Source organism: Lindgomyces ingoldianus (assembly GCF_010093535.1).
Source record: "Lindgomyces ingoldianus strain ATCC 200398 unplaced genomic scaffold BDR25scaffold_66, whole genome shotgun sequence".
Lineage (NCBI taxonomy): Eukaryota > Fungi > Ascomycota > Dothideomycetes > Pleosporales > Lindgomycetaceae > Lindgomyces > Lindgomyces ingoldianus.
The window spans coordinates 244,059-254,839 of record NW_022985227.1 but is presented as its reverse complement, the minus strand read 5'-3'; the positions used below and the strand labels follow the sequence as shown (position 1 = coordinate 254,839).

Sequence of the window (10,781 nt, the reverse complement as noted above, 5' to 3'; positions counted from 1 at the left end):
GGGGCCCTGAAGCTAGATGCAAAAGCTAACTGTGCAGTGGTGACTAGAGGACTAGTCAGGAGCGCGACTCCGGGCTCATAACTCTTGCATGAGCTGAGGAGGGGACATATGGCAAACGACTCGACAAGGGATCGAGATCCAAACAAGGTGGAATGAGTGTATTGTAAGGTCTGAGGAGCTCGATAGAGCTCTAAGCTGACTATATACTGTACGAGATAGGAGCTATGCCTAATGAGTGAATAGTGCAGTACATGGGTATGATATCGCGTGAGACACGTGCGACATGCGGCACGGGTAGCTTTGTTTCGAAAAAGACTCTTGGTTATGCTGGCTATTGTCAAACAAACGTCGTGATGAATGCGAAAAATTAAACAGCTACTTACCATTCAATAATGGAAATTGTCATAACAGCAGAGAGCTGCTGCATGCATAATACTAGAGGGGCATTAAATCCCTTCCAGCTCCTTATCTCCTCCTTCAACGGGTGCAGGGGTACAAAGTTGGCCAACAGCACGATGTGGCTATTTGGAATGGATACCTCCGGTTACCCTGGTAAGTCGTGATTGCTAGTCGTCTAATGATTAGACCTTGCAAGATCACGGGTGCCCAATCAGTCCAGGTGTACTATTGGTTCTTGTATCTATTTATGCTTAGCAAGTTGCTATCTCTCCCCTCTGCTGAAATCCAAAGTCGTTGTTAATTTTGTTTTAAGGACGACGTACGGTTGTGACCATAACATCTGAACTATTCCATGATTTGGGCTGAACTGCAAAAGAATCTCATTCCTCCTATCGGGATGATATCTCACTCCTCGCAACTTCGTCTAACGAACAGCTCAATACCATGCCGAATCGTAGTTAGCTTCGCAAGACACTGTCCGATCAGAAGAACGGGGAACCGACAGGAAGCTTTGGCGAGAATGCCGGACTGTAACGTTACCTTGCCATCGTCCGGATTTTCCATGCCCTACCTTACCGAAAAGCAGCTTATGAATTCCGAGTGACATCGACCATCTTCTGAGCCTTCTCCATAATGTGGTAGTGAATCTCCGAAACTGGTCTTGTTTACTTGCTTTTAAGAATTCCGTCAATACCCACTCGTGCTCTTGCGCTTAGTCATCGTCTCGAACCATTATGCCTTTGCATCCTAACTCCGCACCCGATACCCTTGAAACCAGCCGTCTTAGACGCATGCATACGGCGTGCACAAATGCTTCAGCGGGTCCGTGGAACCAGTCTCCATTACCCATTTCAGCTGCTAACTCTGTGAAGCTTGGAAGAGCACCAGAGGCATGAGGAACTGGATTGATTACTAAAGAAGGGTAACTACAGGATTATACAGTACTAGGTGAACCTGTCATGTGACCTAAGGCAACCACTAGTTTAGGCAGCAGAAGGTGACGTAATTAGACTGTCGGACAGGGTTTATATGTGGAGCTTCATTTAATGGTTGCCCTACCAGAAGAGCAAGTTTACCCTCTTCCAGTGTATTTCACACTTCATCTTGACAGATACTCAGAGAGTCATTTACAGAATCCTACGATTGTAGGTTCCTATCATGTGCGTCTCTGCTCTCGATATTACGGTTTTTGTGGCGTACTATGTGACCTTCAAAGGTTCTGATCCATTTAACCCTGAATCAATCTTCTGGGGACGAAGATTGAATAGGAAGATCCAGCTCCCAAATCCTAACCATATTATAGAAAGAAGCAGACAGCATTTTCTCGCTGGCGGACGAGAATTTGGCCGAGTAGCAGGTGTTGCTATAGCCACCTAGGCGTGCAACCAGGCAAGCCGTGCTAATATTCCAGATATACGCAGCTCCTTAGCGCCGAATTGGGCATCCAGTATGATAACCATCCTGTCAGTATTACTGGCTGTTCTGAGCCACACGGTATGAAAATCAGCGATGCGAAATTCTAGAAATGTGGGGATCATTTCTCCCGCAACACGATTAAAAGAAGGGCTAATGGATATTAGCGCCTGAGTGCCTTCGATTTCAAATTCTTGGTCAGCCACAGTTAAATCATTGTCGCCATTCTATGCGTTCTGGACCCAGGACAGTTGAGTACGGCGGACTGTTAGCTGGTGAAGGGAAAAAACTAATCGCCAATTGCTTAGGAGCATTTTAGGTATAAAACACTATAGTATTTTACTAGGCAAAACATACTATAACGCATTTATACAATGTTTTTTAAAGATCTAAGGAGTAAAGAGTTGTTTTACATAACTGTATTGCAACTGCTCTTTATAGCAACTACCTTTACTACAGCGTTGTACAATAATTGTAGATACTTACCGCTACTACTACTCTTCCACATCCACCACTACTACAGCAGTAGCAGCAACAATAACAGTAATAATAGTAACAATAGCAGCAACAGCAACAGCAGCAGCAGCAGCAGTAACAATAATAATAATAACAATAATAATAATGTAAGCATTAAGCCTATAGTATTTTAATTACTCTTATTATACAAAGCTAATACTTAAAATAAGGCTTTTATTCTTTATAATGCTGCTATTGCTGCTGCTAACTAAGCTAGTGCTAATATTAATTCTGTTCTATATGTAGGACAGCAGCAGCTAGCCCTACTAGCTTATAGTCTATAGGCCTGTGCATTGCTAGCCCTTCTAGGGCAGGATGTAGAGTCTATATATAGCAGTATATTCTCTTATTAAATAGCTTTACACAGGCCTTTATATATTAACACTATCCTTATATAATCTTGTAAAAAGGCAGTGGACAACCTGTGCAGCGCATGCTATAGCGCTATCTTAGGCCCACAACTGTTCCTAGAGTGCTGCTGCGCTAAAGGGCACTTTAGCAGAGCATGTAGTAATTATAAATAGCATAACTATGCTAGTTACTACTTTATAAAAGAAAAGAGTAATAATAAGCTAGCTAGTAAACCTTTATGTTTAGGCTATAACTTAAGAATTAGTAGTGCTAGTAATAGTTTATAGTAGTAGCTTATTCTTATTAAAAATAAACCTGCTAAGGCTTTAGCTAATAATATAATAGTTTTAGCTTAAAGTATATATAATATTTTTTTTAAAAGCAGTAAAGCGCTATAGCTATAAAAGTTATTTATAGCACCTAGCTATATAAAAATGTCTATAGTACTTAGTTAAAGCCTATACCTTTGCGCAGTAACTAAAATAAGTAGCTGTTAAATAGTAAAACTAAACTAAGCTAGTAAATAAAAAAAATAAATTAAATTATTATATAAAATGTACTACTTTTTAATACTGTAAAGCTAATAAGGCACTTAAGAATTAACATTAAATAGCTAAAACAGTGCTTACTTATAATTATATAAAAGCTTTTTTTTATTTTTTTTATTTTTACTAGCTTTTTTTTCTTCTTAACCTTAGTCTACTTAGTAAGGGGTTTATATAAAAAGATCTTATTCTAAGCTACTATAGTTGCCTTATATACTAAGTATAAAGTTATACTTTAGTTACTTTTTTTAAAGTATTTACTTTTTAGTAAGTTCTTAATTATATTATAATTTTTAGTACTTTTTAAAAAATGTGTAATATACTCTTTACTAATATTTATAATAAAATATAGTTTAGAATAGCTTTTAGTAATTAAAAAATTAAATTATATAAGCTTTTTAAAAAGGCTATTTTTAATAAACTTAGTATAGCTTATAAGAGGCGTGTTCTAAAGCTGTATCTAGGTCTAATCTACTATGTATTAGATATTAGCTAATATATAAGAGGGTATTATATATAGCTGTTTAATACTATTAATTTACTTACACTTATTAATTACTTTATATTATATAAAGTAAAGGATTATAAAAATAAAAAGCTTAGCTGTTATATAGCCTTAAATAAAAAGTAAAGATGTATACTAGATTAACTACTAACATGCTAATTCTACTAGTGTATATAAAGTAGCTTATATAAAAAAGATAAACATTTCTTTTTTTACACTTTTAAGTGTATTCTTTAGACAGATTATCTCTTCCTTATCTTATATAATTTATATAGGTGTAAGAGGTTAAATTTAAACACTATAGTCTAAATAAAACTTATATTTAGTAGACTACTTACTATAAGACTATTTTATAGTAAAATAAAACTTATTTTAAGCACTTATAGTAATAATAAATTATATGTTGTATAAAAAAAAAACTAAAAAAAAACTAAAAAAAAACTATAAAAAATTTAAATATACTATAAAAAAATAAATGCTTAGTTACTGTATTTATATAAATTTACTAAGCTAGATTAAAATTAATAAGCATTTTTTTACTAAAGTTAGTTTTAAGGTTAACATTTTAAACTATATCTTAATTACTTTAGTTAAATTAGATACTTTTATATTAAGCATATTATATAAAACTTTACTTACTAATTTTACACTTTAATAAGTAACTTAAGTAGAGACAGTATAGGCTAAAAACTATTCTAGATATAGTATTATGCTTTTACTTAAAGCTAAAAATAAACATCTAGATATAGTATTATATAATCTTAAAAGTTAGAGTAAGCTGCAGCTACGCTGTTAAATCTAAGCAAATCTAGTACTCTATTGCACTACTAAAGTGTATTTTATAAGAGGTAGGCATTTATATTCTAACTATTATCTTTTCTTTTAATTATATAAAGCTAATTAGCATTAAATAAAAAAGCCTAGTTCTAGACATAAGCTTTAGAATAGTAATAAAGTATAAAAAGCTTTTTAACTACACTATTTAAATAGTTCTTTTACCTTTAAATTAAATATGTGTTCTATAGTTATATAAAGCTATATAGTTTCTTATAAAGTATAAAAATATATATAGTATAAATAGTAAGCTAATTAGCTAAGCTATCTTTTAAAAAAAAGCTTTAAGTTTAAAAGTAGTAAAAGTAATTCTACTTAAAGTAAAATAAAGTAATAACGTATTCCACCACCGAACCCGCCAAACCACTAAACCTGACAAAATCTCTTAGCATTGCAAACACTACATACAAAACTCTGATTTTATTCACAACTAAATAGAGAACCTACGTACAACATGCCTACATCTAATTCTAGTGCTTCTTTTTTATCCTTTTTACATGTACAAGCGTTGTGCCTAGTCTCCCTACAGTTCCTACAGCGCTGTAGAGCTAGTTAGGCTTTTTCTTAATTACTACTACTACAAGCCTTTTTTAATTGCTAAGCTACTACAGACGCCTTAGCAGCTACCTGCGCTACTGCAGTTCTATACTCTATTGTGCTACCTTACTAGATCTGCTTTCTTTTACGCCCTTTATGCTTAGTTATGTCTACTAATTACTCTTTAAGCTTTTATATACACGCCTTTATAAGTATATTTTTATGTAGCATCTCTTTAGCTTTTTTTATAAGCTGTAAAAAGCTTTCTTATGCTATTATTAGTAATTATATAAAGAAATTACATATAAGCTTTAATTATAATCTAAATTTATATAAATTACTTAGGGTCTTTAATTGCTATAGCGTTTCTAGTAGGGGTCCTAGTAGTAGGGTACGCAGCTGCATGTTAAGATAATTAAGGACTACCTACATGTTAATAGGAACTAGTCTAGATGCCTTAAAAGCCTTTTTACAGTTATTGTACATAAAAATGTCTAAAAATGTGTTTTTAAAAGCTAAAAGAAAGTGTTTTTTATTAACATGCTACACATGTTAGCGTGCTAAGTCTTATATATGCTAAGAGTACTTAAGCTTTAATAGCAAGAAGCACACTACATTAAGTAGCTAGAGGATATGTAATAAATGCGCAGGCATATAAAGCGTAAAGATCTTTTATATAAAGCAATAATTTTTAAAATTTTAGTTTAAGTAGCTCTTATAGCTATTTAGTATAAGCAGCTTATATACCCTTACCTAACGCGTCTTTATATGCTTATTAAAGTGCTTTAACTACTTAAGACTAAGCATGTTATTTATTTAGCTATTTTTAAAAACTAATAGCTTCTAATTACATAGTATTAACATCTTTTTATACTAAGTAGAGATGTAGACGTGTCCTTTGTAAATAATAAATAGCAGAGTAGTGTAGCTAGCAGCGCAGATGCTCTAGATTATAGTAACCTATTCCTAGTTACCTAGCTGTGTAAGAATAGGCTTTATATGTCTTTCTAAACCTATAACAACTTTTATAGTGCTAATTATACCTATCTAGAAGCTAGTCTTGTTAAAGTTATAAATATTATTATTATAAACACTATATTTTACTATTATGTCTTATATAAGCTTAAACTACTTTATAATTAACTTTAGGTCTTTTTAGAGTATTCTCTAGTAGTCCTTTGCTTAATTAAACGCTATCTTAAGCTTCTCTGTACAAGACATAAACTGTGTAGGCTAGTTTGTCCCTACTAGTGTCTTACTACGCGCAGCTAATAGTCTGTTTACTATATCTACTACCTTACACAGCTAGGGCGTAAATCCTTGCAAATTAAGGTTAAGAATATATTATATAATTATCTACTCTTTAGTTGCAGTAAGTTTCTAGTAATTTAGTTATATAGTAGGTTAAAACATAATTCTATTAAGCTAAGCAGTAAGCTACTAATAAGGCATGTTAAAAGCTGCTATAGCTTATTATACACGTTTAAATTAGCGTAAGCAGTAGGCCTAAAGCGCAAGGACAATTCTGCCTTCTTGCTAAGTTAGTATAGTCTTGTGTTGTTTAGACATTGCGTCTTGTACGTGGTGTTTGCAATGCCAAGAGATTTTGTCAGGTTCGGTGGTTTGGCGGGTTTGGTGGTGGAATACGTTAAGTATTATATAAAATACTAACTTACTAATAAAAAAAAGGCTTTTTAAAACTTACTACTACTAAGCTTTAATCTACTAATTTAATATACTTATGCTATAAAAGTAGCACTAATTAAATAAAAGCTTAAGCTTTATAAACTTTTAAAGCTAGTAATAAGCATTTACTAGTATAACTATCTTTATTCTTTAATTAAATTATATAAAACATAGTTACTGCTTTATTTTTTTAAGTGTCTTAAAAAACTAGTAAAGGCAGCTAATAGTAGTGTAGGTAAAGATTCTAACATAAATTTATATAATGTATTGTAAGTACACGTTAATACATGTATAGATCTCTATGCTATACAGTTTTAGCTTACTATAGCTATTAATAGACTAGATAAAGTTTAGGCTAGAAACAATATACTCTTTATAGTGTTGCTGCAGGTTGCGCTTGCAGCGCTCTACTACCTTATAGTTTATTATATAATAGATGTAAAATAACTAGTCCTATATAATAATATAGCTATGTTAATAAAAGTGTGTATAAAGATACTTTTACTTATACTTATTAATAACACTTTTTTTAGCTTTTAACTAATAAGTTGTTGTATAAGCTTATCTACTTACTAGCTTTATTTAATATTTTATACTTTTTTACATAATTTAAGCTTAAATTAAAGTTATATAAGTATATATTTTTTAATTTAGAAGCTTTTATTATGTAGTATATAAAGCATATTTAAATCTTTAAGCTTAACTTTAAAGAATAGCACTTAAATTTAATTCTTAACTTTATCTTTAACCTTAGTAAGAAAGTGTTACTTTATATTTTATATTTAAAACTGCTGCTTAATTATATAAAAAGTAATATAGACTTAAAACTTTTTAAAAAAGTAAGTAGCTATCTACATGTATGTAACACCTTTATAAAAAAGCCTAAGTAGATAGAGTTAGTATAGTTTAAGGTTAATCTTAGGACGTCCTCCTACGTCGCCACTATATTAGTAAGCACTTGTATAATGTAACTATTTAGAAGACACTTACTAAGCATTATAAAATTAACATGTATAAACATGTATAAAATAATTATAAAGTTATAAGTAGCTAAAGGCTATAATTATATGCAGGGTAAAGAATTTTTAAATTAGCGATTAGTTTTTTCCCTTCACTAGCTAACAGTCCGCTGTAAGGCAGCTCTTTTAGCTTTGTTAAGCTACAGATGCATGTTAGTAGAGATTATAAAAAGGTTTAAAGTTATTCTTAAAGCTCTTAAAAGCATTAACTTACACACAGCATGTTGTTAGGACTTATAGAAGAGAAGCTTAAGAAGTAGCAGAATTTATTTACCTCTGTTGCAGCAATTACAGCACACACGTGACCTGCGCTGCTTAGGGAAATAAGCATTGCGCTGCCTAGGGCAACAAGCACTAGAATTACTAAGGACAACAAGTACAAACACAGGGTAAACGCCTAGCGCTGCTCTAACAAGCTAAGGTAACGCTCTACGCAGGTGAGCTGCTGCGCAGCTCACCTGGGGGGTGTGTCGCGTATACAGAGAGCCTTGGCTGGGGCTTAGAGCCTAGGACTAGGGCTTAGAACCTGGGACGCAGCTTAGGATCTGGAGATATTATGTTCTAAAGCTTGGTGTATATAAGGAGAGCCTCTAGCTCTTTTAGATAGGAGAGTTACTTTATCTAATCTTCTAAACAGCTACTGCTAGGCTATTTTATCCTCTATAGATTTTTATATAGGTGCTTATATAAATCTTTTTATTTTAAGGGTTTCTTTAAGAGCTTATAAGCTCTTAGTTAAGGCTGCCTGTAGAAAGTAGCTGTAGAAAACACTATGTAGAGCGTTTTAAGCGCTCTGTTGTTATAAGTAATAAATGCTTTAAAAAGGTTTATTTAAAAGTGCTTTAAATTAACTAAAGTAATGCGTCTACTACTTTTCTTTAAGAGTGTTGTATATATACCTCTGCTTCCTGCACCCCTAGGCTTACCTAGGTTATTAAGATCTTGCCTCTATATCCTTTAGCTTATGCATGTTGCTAGTCCCTAGCTTTTTTTATTATACGCATGTTTAAAGAGTGCCTTGCTTACTTTAACTAGAGCTATAAAAGATAATGTCTTAGTATAAGAAGTAAAGGTTAAGTTTTTAACTAGTAAGTTAGCTATTTAACTTAATAAGCCTAGTAGATCTGTTTCTCTAGTTAAGTGCACTTTCTAGGGATTACTAGTATACTTGTGCCTACCCTATATAGGGTGTGTTGTAGAGCTATCTGCAAGCTCTAGAGTAATAAGTGCTATACACTTATTAAGAACTACTTAAATTCTTAGTAACTTACTTAATATGCTTGTTACCTATATAGTTACTTCTACTTTTAAGTGCTAATTCTCTAGCTAGCTAACCTAAGTTCTAATAAGCTTTTTAGTTTTTACACTTTTAAGCTTATGTTTTTAAAGACTTTAATTTAGTATATTACTTTACTACTTATTTAACTTTTAAGGTAGAAGCTTAAAAGCTTTTTTTATATTATAAATTTTACTTTACTTATTAAGAATTTTACGAATTTTAAAGGCCTTTTTTAAAAAAAATTAGTTTATTACTTTTATTTTTATAAAAGTGTATCTTATTAAAAGCTACATTTCTTATAGTAATTACCTAGTTAAGTAATAGGACTTATATTCTATAGATATTTAAAGCTCTATAGCCTATAAGATATTTTATATAGCCTTATAAAGTTACTTTAAAGCTTTGCTTCTAACGCCTAGCTGCTTACTCCCTGTTAAGTAGGTAGGCGCAACAGCTATATGCGTATATCCTGCTCTAACTAGGTCTTAAATTAGCTGTAGCACTTTTTACCTACTTTAGCTTAGAGTATTAGAAGTATTTAGTAAACTATGTGTCTAAGACTTTATTTAGTAAGCGTAGGTTATGTGCGTGCAACAGGCTTATATTGTACAGCTATGTTGCTGCGTCTACTACTTCTAGCTAGAGCTTCTTAGGGAGTCCTGCGCTACTTCTTATTTTAATAAACTTTATAATTATCTTTTATCTAGCTCTTTCTACAGCTTTATTTAGCTTATAAGTGTATAGTAAAAAGCTTTTAATATTAATGCTAAATTTTGTTACTTAAAGCTTATACCTTAACTTTTTATGCTAAAGGAGTGGAGTAGTGTTGTTAGTTTACTGTATTTTACTAATTTAAAGCCTATATTAATTAGATACTATGCTTTTAAAGTTCTTTATTACCTTATAGATTTCTAAAAGTGTTTTTACTTAAAAAAAGTATAAAAAGATTTTACTACTATATTTATTTTTAATAATTATTATTTAACGTACTTTATAGGCAAGTTGCTCACACACCTGAGTCGCTTACTTTTGCTAAGACCCCACCCTAACAAACTCTATTATAGCCTATAACAACCCGCTCTGGCACTATATAGTACAGTACAGCCTAGAATATTATTTAGATACTACTTCTGCTTCTTGCTTACATGTTTGCGTGTTATGCCTAGTCTAATTGCACTATCTGCAGCGCCTTTAGAATAGCTTACCTACTTTAGCTTACACCTGCTTCTTTGCCTTTTTTCTATTACTGCGCGCTTTAAACTTCTTTAGAGCTGTTAAGCGCAGGCCTTTCTAAATTATTAAGGTTTTTTCTGCTTTAATCTACTTTTTTTTATGCAATTTACATTATATAGCAGCCTTATTAGCTGCTTAAAGCTTAGTAATTTTCTATTACACTAACACTAGCTTATACATAATTCTTGCTGCCCCTTTTTAAACCTTTTTAAACACTTTAACTATAAAAGTTAGTAAACTATTTATATGCTTTTAAATTTTTATCTTTATAAGCATTAATTATAACTTAAGTTCTAGAGTATTGCTTAGAATTTACAACTACTAGGGCTTGTTATATATAGGTAGTAGTAGTAATAGAGTGTACAACTTTACATTAAAGCCTATTATAACTTATTATAGGTTAAAAGAAACTAATTTAGCGCTTTAAAACTTTTCTTAGATATTACTAAAAGTAATTATAGCAT

At 31.8% G+C, this 10,781-nt stretch overlaps 1 protein-coding gene across 1 annotated transcript; it reads right to left on the bottom strand.

The window, feature by feature from the left end:
• Positions 1-25: 25 nt before the first annotated feature.
• Positions 26-2,126, bottom strand: BDR25DRAFT_363365 (uncharacterized protein; the record flags this gene model as incomplete). The annotated part of the gene is made up of 14 exons (XM_033696729.1): positions 26-43; positions 69-327; positions 384-464; positions 497-624; positions 716-823; positions 875-1,110; positions 1,159-1,299; positions 1,354-1,377; positions 1,420-1,436; positions 1,476-1,496; positions 1,541-1,618; positions 1,655-1,726; positions 1,786-2,039; positions 2,079-2,126. 14 exons carry the CDS (start codon positions 2,124-2,126, stop codon positions 26-28), a joined length of 1,485 nt encoding a protein of 494 aa, XP_033539787.1.
• Positions 2,127-10,781: the final 8,655 nt, after the last annotated feature.